The 23702-nt window shown below is 44.1% G+C and overlaps 1 protein-coding gene across 2 annotated transcripts in view; it reads right to left on the minus strand.

Annotated features, from left to right (window-relative positions):
- The window catches only part of LOC126284996 (eukaryotic translation initiation factor 4H), a 65215-nt gene that overhangs the window by 36174 nt on the left and 5339 nt on the right, over positions 1–23702 (minus strand). For both annotated transcript variants that reach the window (XR_007551587.1, XM_049984290.1), the window contains exon 5: positions 14332–14490. Coding sequence is in view for 1 of the 2 variants with exons in the window: in XM_049984290.1 (XP_049840247.1) it covers positions 14332–14490 (159 nt within the window). In the remaining variant the exon portion in view is untranslated. The remainder of the gene's footprint in view (positions 1–14331; positions 14491–23702) is intronic.

A 23702-nucleotide genomic window follows, 5' to 3' on the forward strand; every position in this document is an offset into this window, starting at 1 on the left:
ACACAAAGTACGGAGCGACCAGGGAAGTTTTGGATAAAAATTGGGAGTGGTCCCCAGAGACCCCACTCGTACAATGTGGAAAGGATATGATGTCGCTAAGTCGTGTTGTATGCTTTACATATGTAAAAAAAAAGACAGCAATCAGGTGTTGCCGTCTGGAAAACGCTGTTCGGATGGCAGACTCTATGGAGAAGATTATCAGTGGTACAGCTACCCTTGCAGAAGCCGCCCTGACGTGGAGCCAGCAAGCCACGTGACTCCAGGACCCAACCCAATCATCGATAAACCATACGTTCCAGCAGCTTACAAAGAGCTCGCCGACGCTCCTTAATGGCTTCAGTGACTTCCCGTGACCAGTAATGGACTGCCATACGCCTCTGGCACACTAAACCAGTGAGGGATCGTGTTTTCTGCCACAGAAACAATTGTGCTAGCTACCTGCTCAACCATCAAATCGATGTTACCGTGTGTGGGAGATTCAGCGGTGACAGCAGAGGTGAAAGTTCCCTGGTCCGTCTTGTTCAAAGCCCATGTGAGCAGGCATCCTTGTGCCTGACGCTGGGGCAGTGAAAGGAAGATGGGGAAGTAGTCACTACCACACAGGTCGTCATGTGCTCTCCAATGGATATATGGGAGAAGTCCTGGGCTGCAAGTTGATAAATCAATGGCCGAGTAACTACAATGAGCCCCACTGAAATGTGTGGCAGCCCCAGTATTTAAGAGGCAGAGGTCAAATTGTGTCAGTAAAGTTTCGACATCTGCCTCAGCCAGTAAGCATGGAGCTGACTGTGCCAGAACTGTTGTCACAGTGGCATAAGACGATGTCATACGCGCACGATGCAGGCATTCAAATTTTCTTTTAGCCTCTGTGTCAGTCAGTCTGTCCAGGGTCTTGTACTCAATGATTTTCCTTTCTTTCTGGAGAATCCTGCACTCAGGCGGGCAAGGCAAATGGTGCTCTCCACAGCTGACACAGATGGGATGCAGGGCACATTGAGTATTGGGATGTGATGGGCATCCACGATCTCGGCACGTGAAGCAAGAAGTACAGCGGGAAGACATATGGCCTAACTTCTAGCACTTAGAGCCCTGAATTGGGGTAGGGATAAAGGGCTTTACATCACACTGGTAGCCAATCACCTTGACCTTCTCAGGCAATGGATCACCCTCAAAGGCCAAGATGAAGGCACCGGTGGCAGCCTGATTATCTGTTGGACCCCGGTGGACACGCCAGATGAAATGTACACCTCACCACTCTAAATTGGCGCGCAGCTCATCGTCAGACTGCAAAAGAAGGTCTGTGTGAAATATGATACCCTAGGCCCTATTTAAGCTATTATGGGGTGTGACGGTTACAGAAATACCCCCCCCCCCCCCCCCCCAGCTTGTCCCAAGTGAGTAACTCCTGTGACTGGGCAGAGGATGCTGTTTTGATCAAGACTGACCCAGATCTCATTTTGGACAAGCCCTTCACCTCCCTGAACTTGTCCTCTAAATGCTCAACAAAAAACTGAGGCTTCATCATCATGAAAGATTTCCCATCAGCTCTCTAACATACAAGGTACAGAGGTGAATAAGATCTGCTGCCATCCTTAGCCTGACGTTCCTCCCATGGTGTGGCCAGGGAGGGGAACAATTTGGGGTCGTACTGTGCGTTGAATTGAACACATGATCGCTTAGAGACTGCTGGTGTTTTGCCACCAGCAAGAGATGATGGCCTACACTTCATTGCGTGACATCCACCCTGATGCCACCCACTCGAACCAGTGGCCCTCTCCATGGGCACCACCCAGCCACAGCTAAGGCCACCTGGCAGGATGGCCATTGCTGGGAGTCCCGATGCCCCAGGGGGATGGTCATCTACCCATTGGCATACATGGGGAGTAAACGGTGCAGGCATCAGCAGAGCGATACCTGTGTGGTCAGCGGGCTACAACCAACATGGTACATGGCGGCCCCACCACAATGGACTGGCTACCGTGCTGGTTATCAGGTGCGAAGAAGTCCATGGTCATCGTCGATGCAGAAATCGGCATTGCGTAGTGCATGGTGGAAAATGCACCAAGGAAGGTGTCGTCACCCAAGAGATGGAGAATCCGACGAGAAAGTGGGCTAAAGATCTCACTGCACAATGGACATGATGCACCTTGTAAGGCGCCCTTTCCCAATTGGCTCGCTCTTTGGGAAAATTTTGAAGAATGGACGTCAAACCCTAGAGGGGACCATCACATAAAGGCCGAAACATGTGAAACTCCTTTTAATCGCCTCCTATGACAGGCAGGAATACCTTGGGCCTATTCTAACCCCAGACCTGCAAAAGGGGTTCACACAAATGATGCAGAAAAACCAAGATATTCCACAATTTGTGCAAGATGAGTACCGGAAGTGCTTACTAACCAGTACAATGAGCAAAGAATGTCAAGTGGGCGAGCTTGTTTGGACTGCTATTGACAAGATGAAGGTGATTTGTTTCCCCCAATTTGTTATGGGCAAGACGACATGGGTACCTACACCAACACAGAATCAAAACAGTGACGAAATCCAACTGCACCAACATACCAAAAATTCAAGCAACTTCCTTACTTGATTCAAAAAATTAAGGCTATCATTTTCTGGGACAAAAAAGAGCTTTCTTTTGGTCAATTTCATGTAATATGGGTCAACAATTACAGCAGATGTGTACTGTGGAATGTTCATCAGACAGATATACAATTGAAATTCAATGGCATGGGTACCTGTATCTGGGATAGCAGTCCATGACAGTGAAACACACACACACACACACACACACACACACACACACACACACAATTTACTGCACCAAGGATAAGGTCCATTTTCAATGGCAACTTTTTGATTACTCATCCTACAGCCCCACTTTGCACCCAGCAACTATTACCTCTTCTAGCATTTTAAACATAGTGACCAATAGTTAGAAGACAACAAGTAAGTCATAATCATTCACTGATTAATTTTGCAGGCGGAGAAGTTCTATACAGATGGTTTGAATAAGTTTGTCCAACATTATGGAAAGTGCTTAGAAATGACAGTAGTTATGTGCAACAGTGAAGTCAGTCTGTAGGAAACTAATAAAACCATCAATTAAAGGTTTCTTGTAATATTTTTTTAACAGCTGAAAAGTATTTACTTTTCAAATATGCCTTGCATTTACCACAGCAAAACAGGCAACTGTGATGATTGACTCTAATCTAAAATTGTGCACAACAATACATAAAATTTTGAGTAAAATTCTTTAGAGTTAGGCCACATCATTAAAAAAAAATAAGCAAACAAACATCAAAACAACTACACAAATGACATTTGGGCCTCTCATCAGGGCAAAGCTGGCCACAATGTCCATTATTTAATTGTTTAAATAGTTCTCTTTATCATATTAGGTTACTGAACGTCCTATATCCTCCAAATTGACTAAATGCAACCTTGCTGTTTACTTTGAAATTGCATTGATTGGTGAGTGCTAACTGTGGCTGGATAGGAATAGTTCTAAGAAACTGGTCATTGCCATTCTGAATGAACAGTCTTGACGTTAAACTAAAGTGATTAAAGGGACCAAAGAAAAATCTAAATCTGGATGGCTCAATAGGTTTCCAACCTCATTTTTTTAAATGAGAATGAATAGAGCCTTAAATCCAGATCAGATTAGCCACTAGTTGAATTCATAGTAACATTCAGTAAAATTTTTGCTATCAGCAATTCGACAGCTACCGCATAAAGGCTCCTCCAGACATCCCAATGGGTCATTCCTTTTCAATTCAAGCAGAGGTTCCAGCTCATAATCTCAACTTTGGCTGAAGTTTAGGACACCAATGCTGCCTTGTGTGGAACAGTCGTGTACAAAGTATTATGTTCCCCTGACAATTAGTTCTAGAATTATAGCTTGCGAAAGATGGTGGTGCGACATGGAAAAATGCAACGCACATTTGGCCAACTTCAGAAATTATTAACTTTGGAACTATTCCTCAGAGTTGAGTGAAATTTTTTTACCACAAAGTAAGCTCCATTTAGGGAACACATGTAATTTATCAAAACACCAGCGACTTCTTTCTGAGGGAAAATAAAAAATGTGAGGTGCCGTGCCAAATATAATTCACTCAGTGATGGGATGATTTTTTCCCCCTAGAAAGGTAATGTGGGCTAAATGCGCATGCACGTGCACACACGCACAGGACAGTACAAAAAATTGAAACACCAATAGTCTGCCACCATAAAAGGGACCAATGATATTCCCTTGCTGTAGCTGTTGTTCTCTGTACACTGAGCGTCAAATTTTACTGTCTTCCTGACACAGAAGTAGGACCTGTAACTGTCATCATAAAATTCTCAAAAGGAATCCAACAAATGTGTGTCAAATGTGTCAACTAAAATTATCTTGCTGGTCCTGCTGGTGTCATTAAGTTCACCTGCTTCGCAGCATTCTGCAACATATCTAATGTGCCATCACCATAAATAGCAACAAGCGAACTCGTTGTGTGTTGCCACTTTGCTTCGGAATCCAGGGTCAGACACACTGAAGACACATGTGCATGAACCTATAATTATAACTGGACAGTCTGTTCATCTGCACTTTATCAGAGTCTACCGGAGAAAAGTGATATTGCTCCTTGTGCCTGCAATAGTTTTAACATCTTTTAGTCTGCTTTTTAGCCATTATTCACACCTTTCAGAATGTAAAATGACTGTATACTGGAGATATTTTTCTGTACCCGGGTAAACAATTGAAGAGTTGTTAGAATGTGGCCTTTTGTATGATGCTACAGGCTAGCTTGTGATTCCATGTGTTTAATGGTAGCACAAATACCGCCCTATTCATTTTTACCATTGCAAAAAAATACCATTCTGCATGAATTTGAAAATCACAGTAATGCATTCACAAATTTTTGAGATTTTACAATTTTTGTCCTTGCTAGTTGCCCAATCACTAAAGTATTTTGCAGAGATGCATGTGAGACAGCTTGTTTCTGAAATATGCGATGACAGTGTGGATGTGGGCATGAACTTCAATAGCGTAACGAGTTAAGCAGTCACTAGAAACACACATGATTCGTCTCTATAATAATCGACAATGGTTGGAGATTTGATTGGCTGTCACCCCAACAATATCCTTGAAAAAGCACCTTGCTCTATAAATGCATAATTTTCAGGAAAGTACAATATTATTATAATTTCATGTTTCAAATGTTTACAAAACTGGGGATATGCAGATTGCACTGTTGCTGTAAAGCCATGTGCAGTCAGTTTGTCTTTTTTTTTTCCACAACACAATTAAACAAACTCTTCCACTGTACTTTGCTTTGTTTCAAGAGTTGAGCGAGCCATGTTTGTCCATTATTTAGAAGCACTAAGTTTGTCATTCAAAAGGAGGTCACACTGTAATTTATTATTCAGGTTTTTGGCAAGTTTTGCCTTGACAGACACTTTTCACACCTTTGCATCATGCACTGGGAGGAACTGATATCACACACTAGCAGTTTCATTGCATCTTTGTAATCCAGACCACAATCCTTTATAGCAGCAAACAACAACTTATTATTTTGATGGGTCTCACGCACACACATATTGTATGTTGTCGCTTGCACTCACAGTCATAACCCATTTCAGCCAAGAATTAAAAAAAAGATAATACACCATAAACCCACTCTGGCATTGGAATACTTTTCCTTGAATACTACATACAGGGTGAAGCGAAATTTGCACACTCTGGCCACGCAGTGTGACTCCTCACATGCTAGCAACAAAAAAATTTCTCACAAAATTTTGTATGGTGAGTTGATCTGGCAGTAAAAGGACATTAAAGAGTGACAATCTGGCAGGACTGTAACCACATGTATGGTAACTATACCTGGGCCACTGAAACATGTCACTTCAAGGTCACTCCCCAAGCACCATAGAGTTGGTAGTATAACTAACAAACAAGTGAGGAACGGGAGGTGTCGCGTCTTCTGAACCAATAACAGCACCGAAAAAAAGCCGGTTCTGGTGTTGATGCTACCGTGTTACCAGCTTCCATGTAAACATTGTATGTTAGTGCGCAAACGCCTGCTGTTGTGTTGCATTTCTGCAATGACTACAGTTTCTGTTTGTTAAACAACGTCACCAAAATGATGTCATTCACCAAGCAACAATCTGTTGCACCGTGGAGTGGCATTAAATAGTCAGGCTTTGGAATTGCAGTGGAGGACGCATGAGTTTTATGAGCAAGAAAAAGAATTTGTTTCTGTTCATGGGCATGCATCGATTCCTGTCGATAAAATTTTAGAGTGTACCTAGAAAACTCTAGGTCTCGGTCAAAGAACAGTTGTAAGAAAATGTGTGCTACTTCAAACCTTACAGTGAAGTAAACAGTGTGGAAGAAAGCCCCTGTGGGAGAAAAAAAAAGCAGCCTTGTACTGTTACAGATATAGAGTCTTTCCAATCGGATGCAATTCTTCGGCACATATACGGATACTATAAAAAGAAAGAATACCACACAATAGCGAAGTTGCTAATTTCTTTAAAAGAAAGTGAACTTTTCTCAGGGGAGAAAACATCACTTAAGATGATATTAAAAAGAATGGGCTTCTGTTTTAAAAAGTTAGATGGACAAAAACTTACTACAAAAAGGTCATGTCGTCGCAGCTTGTACCTGTAGGAAAGGACATACACTCAGTCATATGGTTGGACGAAACCTGGGTCACCGCTGGAGGATCAGTTGAGAAATGCTGGACAAATGATACTCCGAACAGCAGCGGTCATCAGCCAACAGGAAGAGGATCCCGATTGTGGCCCATGCAGGATCTTCAAACGGCTTTGTGCCAGAAGGACTTCTAGTTTATCAAAAAAAAAAAAAAAAAACTGTGACTACCATGAGGACATGGACCACTCACGGTTTCTACAGTGGTTTAAAAATTTGTTGCACCAGTTTAGTGTTCTGACAGTTTTTGTGAAGGACAATGCACCGTACCATTCCGTGATTTTAGATAAAACTCCCAACTCTAGTGACCATAAAGAAACTATGGTGCAGCGGTTGCAGGCAAAAGACATTGCTGTGGACATAAGCATGACAAAGCTGCTGTTATACATGACTGCTACGTGCAGGTCTTACTACTGTCGACTCTACCTCACGGAGGAAAAGGTAGACTACATTGCTATACTAGTAAGATAAGCACCGACTATAGAAGGCATTATAAATGAAAACAAACAATTCATGATTTCTCTTAATAATAATGATAATGATGACGAAGACAATGGTTTTGGTGCCGATTCCGATGACGGTGAAGGAGAACTGGATGGAATTGCGCCATTGACATCGTACACTGGCAAGTGTAAATGTATACAGAATTAATTCTTTTTCTCTCTGCAATTGGGTAGCTTATGCATGTTTTCCTTTATTTCCTTCTACGAGTGTGGATAGCATGTTATTTGGTGTGCTTAGATTACATTATTATACGACATTTTAAATGCAGCTATTACTGTAACAATTTAGAACAAATTTTCGTAGATACTGTCATTAACTTCGGGTGTTTTTCTTTCCCGATTTAATATACTATCAAACGCGTAGTCTTCGTCGTCGTCCTCTCCATTGTTAGAAAAACATACTTCGTTGCACTTACGTATAAATGTTGATTGTAGCTTACATTTACAAAACGTACTTCGGAGTTATGGGCTTGTGCAGTGGCAGCTATTGCAACCTCGCAATCGCAGTGTAGCCAACCACACGAGCGTCAAGTGACATGTTTCACTGGCCCGGTTATACCTCTGACAGCACATTTTAGTTGTGCACTACAGTTGGTGCAGTGGATAGAGTTTGGGTTAGCATGCAGGATGTTGATGGTTCGATCCTGGGCCGAGGCATATGTGTTTTATTTGGTGAATGTAGTCCAGGTGGTATGGTATCTGGCATCTTAATTGTTAAGTGATTGCAGTGGTTCCTCTAGAAAACATTTACACTTGCATACTACAATCGTAGAAATGGAAGATTGGTCAGCTTTGAAACAAGCTCTCTCCATGTCGTGGGTGTGAATTTATTCACACTACTTCATCTACTAGATGTAAAACCTGTTTTCTTTGTACCCTCCTCCAGTGGTCCCATGGATTAGTACCAACTATTATTCTTGACTGTTTCAGGTACATTACATTTTTTAGGGCCTTGTGTTACCAGTACAACTAGCAATGTGCTTTGAGAATAATGTCCAAACTCTGTTACTATTTGTATGTGTTATCACCAGCGTCCCACTAATTATGCCTTTCAACAAGCTGTTTAGTACATTTCTCAATGCATGATCATCATCATCATCCTACCAATGGCATTGGGGAAACAACATATCTGTTACCATTAGGGAAACAGTGTAATTCGAAACAGAACATTTCACAATTAGTGGTGTCGGGATGAATAACACCAAACAATATCTGTCAGAGGGGTAACGTCATTAGATGGAACAATGTGCAGATCAACAGTGTGCTTATAATGTATGCTAGTTGTTAGTGAAGTAACGCCACATGACAGATTGCAATGTACATGCGTAGGGGTATCGAATTTTCTCATTGGAAACCTATAAACCAGTGTGGCATACACAAACGATGAATACATGGATATGGTTCTGGTCCTTGGTGCATCTGATAAACGGGCTGGTGCTGGTGTTGCCACTCGTGAATATGCTGCTAGATATTCTCGTTGACGCCATCCAGATAAAGTATTTTGTCATCTGGAGCTACACATTCGGGTGTCAGGTTCTCTCATTCCACTATCGTGTGAAAGAGGTCATCTACGGTTTCACAATACTCCAGCTACTGAGGAAGCTATTCTGGAGGTCATAATACACCAAAAACCTCAGTGAAGTACACGTAGCATAGCAAGGTGGATGCGTGTCTTGCAACGCGCGTCCGTTAAATGTGCTGCACTCCTATCATTATGGTTTCATGCAGCACCTGCATCCTGCAGATCGCCATCAGCGGATGCAATTCTGTGAATGGTTCCAACAACAGTAAGCCAATGATGACTTTGTGAACACCATAATATAGTCAGATGAAGCAGCATTCACTCATGAGGGTTTCTTCAATTTGCACAATGCCCAGCATTGGTGTGAGGTTAACCTGCATGTCACCCATGGCCATGGATATCAAGTTTGATTTGGTATCAACATCTGGGCCGGAATATTGGGCGATAGATGTTTGGGCCCCCACATGTTGCCTGCATGAAGGTATCATGCATTCATCTCAAACTACCAGTCTGATGCACTGGAAGATGTTACACTACATGTTCGGCACAGGATATGGTTCCAACATGATGGTGCACCTCCACACTCTGGAATTAATGTGCGACAGTATTTGGACAGAACATTTCCAGGGAAATGGCTGACCTGGAGGTCCAGTCGTATGACCACCACGTTCACCTGACCTGAATATCCTGGGTTTCTTCCTGTGGGGACACCTGAATGAGCACATGTACTCTACTCCGCCTACAAATGTGGAAGAATTGCTAGAGCGTGTTTATGTTGTTCTTGTCACTGTGGACACAGCTTTGCTGCAAAGGGTCCAGAGCTTTACAATCCGGCGGGAGGCGCAATGTTTGGATGTACAGGGAGGTCACTTTAAACATCTGTTGGTCTGAGGACAATGTATTCTGTTGTGAAGGTCATGCGATCATTCATATGGACATTATTATTGTCACTGGTTGCTAATGTACCACATCTGAGCACTCATATTACACATAGTATAAATGACAAGTAGATGTGTTACTGTATTGTGCTACCATCTTTAACATGTTGAAACTGATACTGATTTTGTAGTTATTCTGTCGTATGGCAGATTATTTGTTTCAACTGTCTATTTCTTATTTGTCTAACCACGTATTTGTTATGTTCAACGGCACAAAACGTCGTAAATTTAGGATAAATGTGACCTAAGAAACGGTGTATATTACAGCAGATGTTAGAATGAAATTAGCAAATAAAAAAGCGCCCCAAGGCAGGCTCGAACCCTCGACCTCCTGCATGCTAACACAAAACTCTGTCCACTGAACCACTTGTGCAGCACAACTAATATAGAGATGGTTACCGTACTAGTGGTTGCAGTGTTGCCAGATTGCCACTCTTTGTTATTCTTTTTCTGCCAGATATACTCACCAGACGAAATTTTGTGAGAGACTTTCTTACCGTTGGCCTGTGAGGCAAGTGGGCAAATTTCGCTTCAACCTGTATAGTTCATAAACATTACAAGCAAGTCTTTTTTTGCACCTTCACATGTACGTTTCCCATTTTTAACATAACCCACTTTTTTTTCTTACCAGGCATTATTTTGCTGTAGTCACTAACATCTTTATTTCTGAACTCAATTGTTATCCAAAGCCCGTTTAAGTTCTGGAAGCACTCTTTGGATTGCTTTAATTTTCCTTGTTTGCTTTACCATATATGGAAAAACACTAATTTCTTTTGCAGTTCACTCAATAGACCAATTGGATTGTTAGAAGGTACAAGGGTAAGAATAGCCGCTTTTTTCTTGCATGTGATACAACTCATTTTTCTTGCAAATGACGCACAATTTTGTCCAAATTGCAGCATTTCTGGCACGATTTCTGTTTCCTTGGAACAGATAGTTCTTCCTCTTTCATCATTAGCGTCTCTGCCATTGTGTGTTTCATATCCATATCAGTTTCTTGTAGTTTTCTTTCACTATAACTGGGTCTGAATTTTTTCGCAACTCTGTCTCTTCATGGGAGACAAACCAAGAGCAGTCACTGAAGTATTTAATTGCACTGCTACTGTTGCTGAAGGCAGCTGTACTTTTCGTCACCATACATCTGTCAACTTTCATTGTATACAAATGTCTTGCAATAACAAGTTTACTCGTGCAATTTATGAAATTTGGCTTGGAAATTACTCATTCCTTTTGTGCTACTTTGAAAACCCACATTTTTTCTGGTGGTAAAAGATGTGGACACACAGTGTGTGTGAGTGTGTGAAAATATTATCTCTTCCTGCGTGAATTAGATGTGGCATGGTGCACACCTATGATATGTATCTTTTAATACGTTACATATTTTCACCACATTTGGACATTTTTTACTTTCCCTCAGAAACATGTTGCTGATGTTACTCAGTGGTAAAAATTTCACTGGACTGTGAGGAATAGTCCCTAAGTTATTAAGGCCTGAAGTTGGCTCTGAAGACTGATTGCTAAATATGCATTGCTACTTCTGGGTTGCACCAACTTCTTTCACAAGCTATAATCCTGGAACTAATTCTCAGGGGGAACATAATACTTTGTACATGAGTGTTCCAGACATGGCAGCAGTGGTATGCCAAATTTCAGCCATATCTGAGACTATGAGTTGGAACATTTTTTCAAACTAGTTGAACTGAGTAGAATGGCTCCAATGTGAGTTGTCTTCAATGTACACATCCATGTTGTACCTGTGTATGTTCATGTCATTTACTAACCTTTCATTAACAATCTTATCTTTTTGAACCCACCATAGAAATTCCTTTGCTCCATTTCCAGATGTGCGTAGCAAATGCTGTATGTTTCCATATGTCCTGCCAACCCCTACGTAACTTTCATTATTTGTTCCACTCCTGTCTGCTTTATGCCCAATTTGTTTGTCTCCCTGTCTCTCCCAGTAATTCCATCACCCATCTCTCCATTGTCCACTGAGCACCCATCAGTTCTTGGAATGTCTTTTGCATTAAAAGCCTATGTCTCACTGGCATTGCAGGTAAAACATGCTGAATGTAAATTTTCTGTTAAAGACAAATTGGAGGCTTAGTTTCAAACAATGAGGTTGTCACTGCATCTGTTGGTACATTACAGTATTCCAGCTTTGGCAGTGCTTTAGGATGCAGCTTCTTTTAAGACATGCAACTTTTTACCACATATTCTGATCAATAATCATATTAGTGAGATGATTATGATGTATGTGGGACATTCAATAGCAAGGTCACAACACCCTTACAATGTAGTGTCATCACAATCTTTGGAGGGTGATAACAGATGTCTCCACATGCAAAGCTGCTTTTATGTATTAAAAATCCACAATCAACTGTTGCCATGATTCACTAAACCATGACACCAAAAATGTATAAATAAAAATGCCGAGCTGCCTGGACAAGTTACCCTTCAGAGCATGCTGACACCCTCCCCCCCACCACACACACACACACACACACACACACACACACACACACTCTTTAGGGATGAGACCAAACATTTCACAGAATTTCAAAACGTGTTGCACTGATGTCATCGACGATGGATGGTGGACAGATCTTCAGTCAGTCAAATTGAGGATGGCCCTTATGTCAGTACTGGACACACAGCTAAAACATGCTGGACTGAAAGTGGCCCTACAAACTTCACACAGTGATTTTCCCTCCTGTAAAGTGCCATGGATGATAAGAAACAACCTACTCCAATGAAGGATCTAATAGCTCTGCATCATAATTCAGAAACTGTTCCAGATGGCACACTGGGAAACCCCATCAGGGAAAACAAACAACTGAGAGCATTTCGTTGCTGTAATCCATCTATATATGTATAACGATATAAACATGGTACATATTTAAAAATGAAGGAAACTAATTTCTCTGTACTGTGTCAGGTTTAAAATCACTTTCAGCCTATGGGACACTGAGGCAGCAGTTTGTTCTATCCCTGGCTGCATATTACATGGTCTGATACATCCAGAGCCCTCAGACAGTGTAGAGCATTGGCCCAAATGACTTAGTCACATGTGGTTTGTTCCTGAACAGCCACTTAAAGTTGGCATATATTCATGCAATAAATGCCAATAACTATGGCAATGCTAATATTTTCAGGCCCTGTCAAGCCATAACATGACACTGCCAAATTTGGAGTGATGGTTCACTAGCTTCTGTTCATGGACTGGCTGGGGCTTGTCAGACAGGCTCCAGTCAATACCTGAATACCATCGTGGAGGATAACTTATAATGTCTTCAGAGGGGAGGAACATGCTGATCCATAAACTACACTGCCATAATCAAATTGTGACCTGACAAATGCCTTTTAATACTGCAACAGATGAGTCCTGTTGGCTCCTCTTGACTTTCCTCAGACTTATTTAGAAAATTCTGATGATTTTTATACTCTGCTTGCAGATCTTTCTTGTGTGTTAGCCAGGTTAATTTCGTGTCAAGTACTAGCTGCAGGAACCGCACATCGTCCTTAAAATTTAAAATACTGTTTCTCTATTGTGAGCTCTAGCTGTCTAAAACCAATGTGTACAGTTAAAATGGATATAAGTAGTCTTCTCTGGTGAGGACCTAAAACTATTCCTGTGGCCCAAATTTCCAGCTCACTGATAGCCAGCTGTAGTTGTCTCCTCATTGTGACATAAGAGGAAGAGTACAAAATCACAAAGTTATCCACAAACAAAGAACTTACCAGGGCTTCTGACTGCAGGAAATGCCACTGATGGCTATTGGAAACAGAGCAACACATTGAGTATACTGCCATGGGGGACCCCACTCTGAAATAAAAGTATCACCAATGCAATACCAAAAGCATCTTTCCCTGAGGAAGGACTGAATAAGAAGTGGCAGATGTCTGGTAGTCCCCATTCACGAAGCTGGTGAAGGATGTTCTGTCTCCCAAGTAGTGTTTTACGCTTTTTCCAAGGAAAGGAGAAACACATTGACTAAATGGTTTCATCATAACAAAGAACCCTGTATCACTGTCTCCAGTAGAATTAAGTTGTCAAAGGTAGAACACTAATACTTGAACATGCACTGGGAGCGGCACAGGCTAACCTGGGATTCGAGAGCGCATACAATGTGAAGGTTTACCATTTGTTCCAGAGTCTTATGCATACAGCTGGTAGGAGCTATACTTGGTAACAGGCTTGGAACAATCATTTCCTGGATTCCATACGAGAAGTGATATTACCTCCTTCCATGCGGTGTTCTGTCCACGAAAACCAGATCTAACTAAAACAAGATAGGATCTTGTCTTTGGCTCCAGATTGCAGATGATGTAGCATGGGCATACTGAACAATCTGGCCCCTAGTGATTAAAATATGCAGAAAGTGAACTGTACCGTATTTAAATTGCAGTTGTCTGAAAGAAAATGCCTTTTTTGCAACAACTGCAATTTATATACAGCTGCTGTGAAAATGGGCACTACAAGAAACGTGTTACACCGTATATCACTAGCAATGGTAAAAATAGCTTATTGCAGATCTACTCATTCCATTGTAATCAGTGGACAGCAATCAAGTATCAATGTGAATTTACTGAATTCTGTAAAAATCTTTTAGGAATGTTTTGTGAACAATATTTCTAGTACACCATGCAAACAATAATATTCTTCAACTACTTCACCTGGATTGGGTCGTATCTCTTCCACAGGTGGTGGCCCTCTTCTCTCCTCTTGCCGTGGTCTACCACCAAAACTTCCACTTGGAGGGGGTGGTGGTGGTCCACTTCTGCCAACAGGTGGACCCCTGTTCCAGTCTCTGCTTCCGCCACCACCACCACCACCTTGAAACATTAAGTAAGTGTTAAATTCTTTTTTGCCACTGGCATTTAATAGAGGTTACATGTATGTGCATTGTAGTCAACTGCTGTGATAACATGGAAATATCTGCAATGTCACACTAGCTTGTCAATCATAATGAGGCCAAAAATACAATTACCAGGATTAATACAGGCACTCAGTCATATCCTGCATTGTGATGTTTATTCTTTCTCATTTTAAAGGAACACAACAGATATGCACAAGAAATGTTGCAGATACAATATTTTTCCTGTTACTGCTTCATTATATGTGCTATTTTATACACTTTGTTACTGAGGAATAACAGTAAAGACAGTGTCTTTGGAAATTCCCATTACAGACTTGTAGAGGGAAGTGAGTAAATATTTTGGATAGGAACCCATGTCCAGAAAAGTATCATTTCCATCTGAAAATATATTTGCTAGGTAGGTAAATAACAGGGCAATCGTGGTAAGTGTGTGGCGCGGGGGGTGATTATGTCAGATTGGCTGATGTCATTTGATGTCTATCCAACCTGTCTGACCTGGTTCCAGCCTCATTCAAGTGTGTGTGAGAGCAACAAGGTCGAGTACACATTTGCAGAATACACCAACATGTTCCTTCTGTGTGGCAAAGCTCACAGTAATGGAACAGCAACTTGTTACCTTTATCAAGATTGTTATACACAATGTCTGATGCCACTGCATATCCTTTTCACCACAATTATGCAATAACTTTGAGAAAGTGGTACTTTCACCATCAATAGGCATGACTGTGGTGTACCAAGGAGAAAAGTTTAACTGTAAACAACAGTGTTTGTGAAAACTGATTGTTTCCTTTTTGTTGCTTTGGTTATTAATGAGTGGAATTATAAAACAAGTGATGTACTGGTTCACGCCTCATAATTTACTTGTAAAAGCACTCACATTACCAACATGTTTTCCCATGGTTGTAGTACAGAAACAGAACATTTCCAGACATGGGTTCCAATTCAAAACATTATCTACTCAGTCCCCTCTACAAGTCCCACAAGTCTGCAGTAGGGATTTCCAAACACCCTATATGTGTAAAATCAAAGATGTAACTGTTTCTACTCCCACCATTAATCAATTTAATTCTATACTTACAGGAAAAATGGCTAGTGGACCTTACAAACCTCTTGATTTACCGAAAAAATACTAAACGATATTCTCTCGATATGATTACGATAAAGCAATTTTCTCAAACCCATTTTGAAGCAAAAGTGCCTATTTCTGAAAATTCACTATTATTTTACAGGGCAAGTTGAAATTGGATGTAACTGTCGAGACACTACTTTCTGGACCCTTTCTGTAGTTACACGTTTCAGTAAGGTGAGTGAGAAAAGTCAGCACTTGATTAAGAAAAATTTGACAAGTTCAACTGGTAAAATTTAATTCATTTTACACACTCTTATGGTGTAGACAAACATTAATTTGCATTATTACTTCTATGAGAAAACAGCATGCACAGTGTGGGCTGGTATGCTTTATTTTCTGCTGCTAGCAATGTATAGTGACACTCATTGCCAGTTCAGTGCCCCCTGTGTTGTCGACCTTTTGTTCTGTTCATCTGCGGTGACTATTTTTGCTAGCACTGTTTCATTCTTGTTTCACTTTTTATGACTGCGAGTTCAAGTTAACAATCTGCAGGTGTGAACCTTTGTTTTCTACTCAGCAAAAATGCTGCTGAAACAGTTTTAATGTTGAAAACAGCTTACAAAGTTAACGTAATGGGAAAAAAATTGAGTGTACCAGTGGTTTGCTCGATTTAAAATTGGTGATATGTCGATTGATGACAAACCTCCTTCTGGACGTCTTAACTGCCTGAAAAAAAAAAAAAAAAAAAAAAAAAAAAAAAAAAAAAAAAAAAAAAAAAAAAAAAAAAAAAAATTTCGGACACTTGTGCTCACAGACCATTGATCAACTATCACAGATTAGTGGATTATCTTGGAGCTCAGTTAAGCAAATTTTCATGTAAGATTTGGGAATGAAAAGGGTTGCTGCCAAGTTCCTCAGGTTCTGACTAACAATAAAAAGCACAGAGTTGAAACACCTTGTGCTTTGAAATAATAGCATGAAACTGATCTAGATTTGCTGTTAAAGGTCACTACTAGTGAGGAGTCATGGTGTTATGGTTATGATCCAGAAACAAAGCACCAGTAAAGCCAACAGAAGACATCATCGTCAACCCGTCCAAAAAATTGTCATCAAATCAAACATCAAAACGATGCTGATCTGCTTTTCTGTCAAGGATGTAGTTCATTCAAAGTTTGTTCCCCATGTCATACCGTCAATCAAACCTTTTATTTCGAAGTTTTCGGAAGATTGCACAACAGTGTTTGCCAAAAAAGCTCTGATTTGTGGCAGACAGGAGACTGGTTCTTCCACTACTACAATGAACCTGCACACACAGCCAGTTCATGGCTAAAAATGGCTGCTCCATGCACTTTATTTGCCTGATCTGCCTGTGTTATCTTATTTCCAAGCATGGAAAGGGACATGAAGATGTAGATGAAAGGACACTGGTTTGACAACACTGAAGAAGTCAAAAAAAACATGCGGGAAGAGTTGTCTGCCATTTCTAAAGATGGTTTCAAAAAACAAACAGTAGAAGCACCAGTGGGACAAATGTATTAGTTGTAATAGAGTATTTTGAAGGGGATAAGGTTGTTTTGTAAGCAATTTGAAAATATATAGGTTTTAAAAAATAATTCCGTTTTTCTCGGTACCGCCTCAAACAGTCAACATGCGTAACTATATAGGGGAGGACCGGGGTTCTTTGAAATTTCAATTTGTGATGAGAAGAATAGCACCTTCTCTGTTAGATGGTTGGTTGATTGGGGTTGAAGGGACCAAACAGCAAGGTCATCAGTCCCTTGTTACAAAGACGGTCAGTTCCGACAGAGGGACAGCTCAGAAGAGTCAAAAACGATAAAGGTAAAAGGTAAAAGGCTAAAAAAGTGCAGTTGTGTCGTCAATGATAAAAACACAAGGAGGGAAGTCAGTAAATGGGCAAACTCAAGAGAGGAAATATCCCACCTGTGAAGCAGTACAAGCAAGACCACATGCTATTTAAAAGCGTTCAACCGCCAGAGTGTAAAAGGGCGGATTGTAAAAGGGATTAAACAAACCTAAAAGGCGATAAAAACAGTAAAAGGAAAAAAGAAGGAACATGGCCAGGGAGGGGAGTCAGGAATCTCCAAGCACAGCCTACAGTGGGAGACATCCCAACCCTCACCGCCCTGCCCCTACTCCAGAGGGAGATGAAAATCCTTAAAACTGAGAATAAAAACCACTTTCACGGAGGAAACTGAGAACCAGTTCAACCATCCGGGAATCGTCTGCTAATATTAAGGGTAAAGTGCAGGGAAGTCTGTACTTAGTACGCAGAGCTAAAAGAAGGGGGCATTCCACCAAAATGTGGGCCACTGACTGGAAAGCTCCACAACCACAAAGTGGGGGTGGCTCACCACGCAAAAGAAAACCATGGGTCAGCCTGGTATGGCCGATGCGAAGACGACAGAGGGTGGTCGAGTCCTTTCGCGAGAGGCGTAAGGAAGAACGCCATGGGACAGGTGTCACCTTAACCGTACGAAGTTTATTAGACAAGGAGGTAGCCTCCCAGGATGTGGCCCATGATTGCGCAAAGTGGGATTTGAGATGAAGCCGTAAATCCGCCACAGGAGGGGTGACAGGGAATGGGGGGTAAGAGACTGCTCCCCCAGCCAAACGATCAGCAAGCTCATTTCCTTGGATGCCCACATGGCCAGGGACCCAAAGGAAGTTAACAGAACAAGCAGCATGGTGGAGATCAGCGAGATGGTCATGGATGGAGGAGACCAAGGGATGACGGGAGAAACACTGGTCAAGTGCCTGAAGGCCACTCATTGAGTCTGTACATAACAAAACGCGATTGAGCTTGGACTGTTTAATAAAGGCCAGGGCCCGGGAGACCGCCATCAATTCCGCAGTGAACACCCCACATGCATTTGGCAGGAGATGATTTTCCATGCCTACAGAGGAGGTGAAGGCATAGCCCACACGATCAGCAGATTTAGAGCCATCAGTGTAAAAAACAACAGCATCCCGAAACTCAGATAAAATGCGGCGGAAAAAACAACGGAACACCATCGGGGGAACGGAATCTTTCGGACCTCGGCAGAGATCCATCCGAACTCGGGGCCGAGGAACTAACCAAGGAGGTGTGTTGGGGAGGGAACGTGGGATACAGGAAAAGGAAGGAAGCTGAAAGTCACGGCGAAGAGACGCTAGGCGGAGCCCAACCGGTAAACCCGCCCGAGGGCGGGAGTCAGGTGGGCGACTTCCTTGGGCAGGGAACAGGATAGAATAGGAAGGATGAGTGGGAGAGGAACGGACAGCGATTGCATACGAAACCAGAAGCTGGGAGCGCCGAACGGAAAGGGGGGGGATCCCAGCCTCAACCAGGAGACTATCTACAGGGCTAGTCGGGAAGGCACCGATGGCCAAACGGATACCACGATGGTGGACCGGATCCAAGAGGTGCAATGTAGAAGGGGCAGCTGAACCCTAAACTTGACAACCATAGTCCAAGCGAGACAACACTAAGGCCCGATAAAGGTGGAGGAGAGTGGAACGGTCAGCACCCCAAGAGGTGTGGGCAAGGAAGCGAAGGACGTTTAGTTTACGGAAACATCCTATCTTCAGGCGTCTGATATGAGGCAGCCAAGTGAGCTTCTTGTCGAAAAGAAGGCCAAGGAAACGAAACTGTGGGACCACAGGTAATCGTTGTGCATTGAGATAGAGCTCTGGATTGGGGTGGACTGTCACACGGCGACAAAAGTGGACCACTCGCGATTTTAAAGGAGAAAACTGAAATCCGTGTGAGATGGTCCATGCAGAGGCACGCCGTATAGCACCCTGGAGCTGACGCTCTGCAGCGGCCATCGAAGAGGAACTAACCCAAATGCAGAAATCATCCACATACAGAGCAGGAGTGACCAAAGGACCGACGGAGGCCACAAGTCCATCTATAGCAATGAGGAACAGAAGTACACTCAATACGGAACCCTGAGGGATGCCATTCTCCTGGGTTCGCGGAGAACTTAAAACTGTACCAACCCTAACCCTAAACGAACGATTAAACAAGAACTGGCGGATAAAAATCGGGAGTGGGCCCCGAAGACCCCACTCATGAAGTGTAAGTAAGATATGATGGCGCCAAGCCGTATCATAGGCCTTGCGAAGGTCGAAAAATACAGCAACCAAATGGCGGCGCTGGGAAAAGGCCTGCCGAACTGCGGATTCCAAGCGAAGTAAATGATCGATCGGAGACCGTCCCTCTCGGAAGCCACACTGGTAAGGGGACAACAGAGGCCGAGATTCGAGGACCCAAGTGAGCCGACGGGCTACCATCCGTTCAAGTAACTTACAAACAACGTTCGTCAGACTAATTGGCCGATAGCTGTCGACGAACAGGGGGTTCTTACCGGGCTTAATGACGGGAACCACGATGCTATCCCTCCATTGAGAAGGGAAGTCACCCTGGAGCCAAATACGGTTAAATACCCGGAGAAGATGTCGCTGTTGTGGAGCACTGAGATGTTGAAGCAGTTGGTTATGAATGAAGTCTGGGCCAGGGGCCGTATCACGAGAAGAGGAGAGTGCGGAAAGAAGTTCCCATTCAGTAAAAGCGTCGTTGTATGATTCTGACTGGCTGGGGGTAAAACATAAGGCGGAAGCTTCGGCCCGCTGTTTCAGGGGAAGGAAAGCAGCCGGATAGGAGGCTGATGCCGACGCTGTTGCAAAATGGGTCGCAAGGTGTTCCGCGAGAATCAACGGGTCCGTGCAAAGGCCATCCGGGAGGTGAAGACCCGGGAGGGTAGACTGCCGATGGCAACCTTGGAGAGAGCGAAGTGTAGCCCATACCCGCGACAGAGGGACAGCAGAACCGAGGGAAGAAACAAAGCGTTCCCAACACATCCGTTTGCTCCGTTTGATTAAGTAACGGGCCCTTGCGCGAAGGCGTTTAAAGGTAATAAGATTGGCAACGGATGGATGCCTCTTAAGGTGTTGCAAAGCTCGACGGCGATCACGGATGGCAACGGCAATGTCCGAACTCCACCAAGGGACCTGCCGGCGGCGAAATGGTCCAGATGAGCGCGGGATAGCAAGGCTAGCAGCGTGAACAATCGCGTCAGACATGTCACGTATGACATCATCAATACCATCCGACAATGAGGGAGAAAAAACGACCTGTGCAGTATACAGAGGCCAATTGGCACGTTGGAAGGACCAACGAGGTGATCTGTCCATGGGGGAGCGGGAAGGGAGCGAGAGAATCAACGGGAAGTGGTCACTATCGCAAAGGTCGTCGTGCGGTGACCATTGTAGGGAAGGGAGGAGGGAGGGAGAAGAGAGAGAAAGATCAATGGCAGAAAAGCTACCATGACCGGCACTGAAATGGGTAGGGGAGCCATCGTTAAGAAGGCACAAGTCGTGGTCGGTAATAAACTGGTCAATGAGATGACCCCGACTAGATGGAAATGCACTGCCCCACAAGGGATGATGTGCATTAAAATCGCCAAGTATAAGGAAGGGAGGAGGAAGTTGCTGAAGGAGGGCACTTAAGGAGGCAGGTGTAGGAGTTCTGTCAGGAGGGAGATACAGATTGCAAATTGTGACTCCAGAGTCCAGGTGGATCCTAACAGCAACTGCTTCCAATGTAGTTTGGAGAGGAATCCACGTGCTGGCAATGTCCGTTCGGACCAACGTGCAAACTCCGCCAGACGCCCGTAGGGGGCCGACCCGATTTCGACAGAAAGCACGGAAGCCACGGAGGGTTGGTGAGTGACCACCAGTAAAATGAGTTTCTTGTAGAACCACACAAGCCGCAGAGTAAAACGAAAGAAGGGATTGCAACTCCGGTAGGTGACGGTAATAGCCATTACAGTTCCATTGGATAGCCAAAGAACGATGAGTCAATTGGGGGGTGAACAGGCTAATGTCAGTCATGCCGGTGGGTCACCACCCGTCACCGACAAGGAGGGGGCGACATCCATGAATAACAGGTCAGAGTTAGGTTGTGAAGATGGGGACGAGACCTCTGGCGATACCAGAGACTCCTTGTCCCGGGACTTGTGCTTCTTCTTTCTTTCTGTTTGGGATCGTGGAGGGCTGTGCAACAAAATGGAGCCAGCCACAGCAAGATCGGGAACAGAAAGAGAGCGGGCGATCTGGGGGCCCGCAGACCGTGGTTCTCGTGGTGGCCGCTTGGCAGCAGACCTTTGGCCTGGAAGGTGCCGGGAAGGGGGATCCCGCGAGGGGCGCCCATGACCGGCAGACGCCGAAGAAGCAGGACACTTCTCCAGCCGGGGAGAGGAAGCGGTGCCCGGGGGGGATGGTGTGGGAACCGCAGGGGGAGGGGGGAGGAAAGGGGTTCGGGACTGGGGTAAGGAATGAGGAGGAGGGGGTGAAGATACTGCTGAAGCATAACTAGTTGTCAGGGTCACTGGATGAAGGCGTGTATACTTTTTACGGGCCTCGGTATAGGTGAGACGATCAAGAGTCTTATACTCCTGTATCTTTTTCTCTTTCTGATACACTGGGCAATCCAGTGACCGTGAAGAATGATTTCCACGACAATTTACGTACACAGGAGGGGGAACACAGGAACTTCCCTCATGGAACGGATGTCCACAGTCACCACAGAGGGGGGGCCTGCGAACAGCGCGAAGACATGTGGCCAAAACGCAAACACTTGAAACATCGCATAGGTGGTGGGATGTATGGCTTCACGTCACACCGATAGACCATAATCTTGACCTTCTCAGGGAGGGTGTCCCCTTCAAAGGCCAAGATAAAGGCACCAGTGTCAACGCGGTTGTCCTTCGGACCCCTCTGAACCCGCCGAACAAAGTGAACCCCCCGCCAGCTTAGATTGTCCCGAAGTTCCTCATCAGACTGAAGGAGGAGGGCTCTATGGAAAATTACACCTTGCACCATGTTCAAGGACTGGTGTGGGGTAATTGACACAGGAATCGTACCAAGATGTGTACAGGCACGGAGAGCTGCAGACTGGGTAGCTGAAGCGGTTTTAATCAACAGCGACCCAGACCGCATCTTGCTGATAGAGTCCACCTCGCCAAACTTGTCTTTGATGTGTTCAACAAAAAACATAGGTTTCGTATGAGTAAAAGTATCCCCATCAGTTCTGGCGCAAACCAGATAGCGAGGGAAAGGTTTTGCCCCCAGCCGACGAGCCTGGCCCTCCTCCCAGGGGGTAGCCACGGAAGGGAAGGCGGAAGGGGCAGAGGAAGCAGCACGTGAAGAATCTTTTCCAGTCAAAGAGACGGCCGGAGAACGGCCAGAGTTGTGGACTCTTATGCGTTTCATGAGCATAGTGTCCGCCCTGATACCACCCACTCCGATCAGGGGCTCTCCTCATGGGCGCCACCCAGCCACAGCAAGGGCCGTCTGGCACGGCGGACATTGCTGGGAGTTCCGATGCTCCAGGACGACAAGCAACCACTCCTAGGCTTACATGAGGAGGTCACAGCTCAGGAATCAGACGTGTGATCCCTGTGTTTTCAGGGGGCTCAACCAAAAGGGTACATAGCGACCCCACCACACGGGCTGGCTACCGTGCTGGCTATGGACCCTAGGGTCAAACAACGACGTAAAGGAAACGATGGAATCAATGATGATGGCACACGCCGGAGACACTAGGTAAGGTGCTCTTCCCCAAATGGCTCACACTACGGAAGAAAATTTAGTGATGGAGGTCAAACCCCAGAGGGGACCAGAGAATACCAAAAGGATGAAGGAATTACAGAACAAGGCCGAATTGCAAGGTCAACAGAACCAGGAGAATAGCAGGGCCAACATAAGGAAGGACACCATAAGTAGGGACACCAAGAGAGGGAGAGGAGAGGTCGGAGGGAAGGATGAAGGACAGGAAAGGAGGGGGAAGGGAAAGGAAATGCAGCCCGGAAAAAGAAGGAAGGCTGCAATAGCTCGGGGCCCCGTGCTCGCCACGCACGTACTCACGAAAGGACCGCGAGCCCCCTGGGGGGTTCTCTGTTAGAAAGAATAACACCGGGTACTCAATAATGAAGAGTGGGTTTAGTTTGTTTGTGCATCATCCCTCCTTCCATACTATTGAGTTCACTACCATACCATGAAACCAAGGCACTTTTGTAGTCTTCTGGCGTAAGGAA

This window comes from Schistocerca gregaria, chromosome 8, assembly GCF_023897955.1.
Source record: "Schistocerca gregaria isolate iqSchGreg1 chromosome 8, iqSchGreg1.2, whole genome shotgun sequence".
Taxonomy (NCBI): domain Eukaryota; kingdom Metazoa; phylum Arthropoda; class Insecta; order Orthoptera; family Acrididae; genus Schistocerca; species Schistocerca gregaria.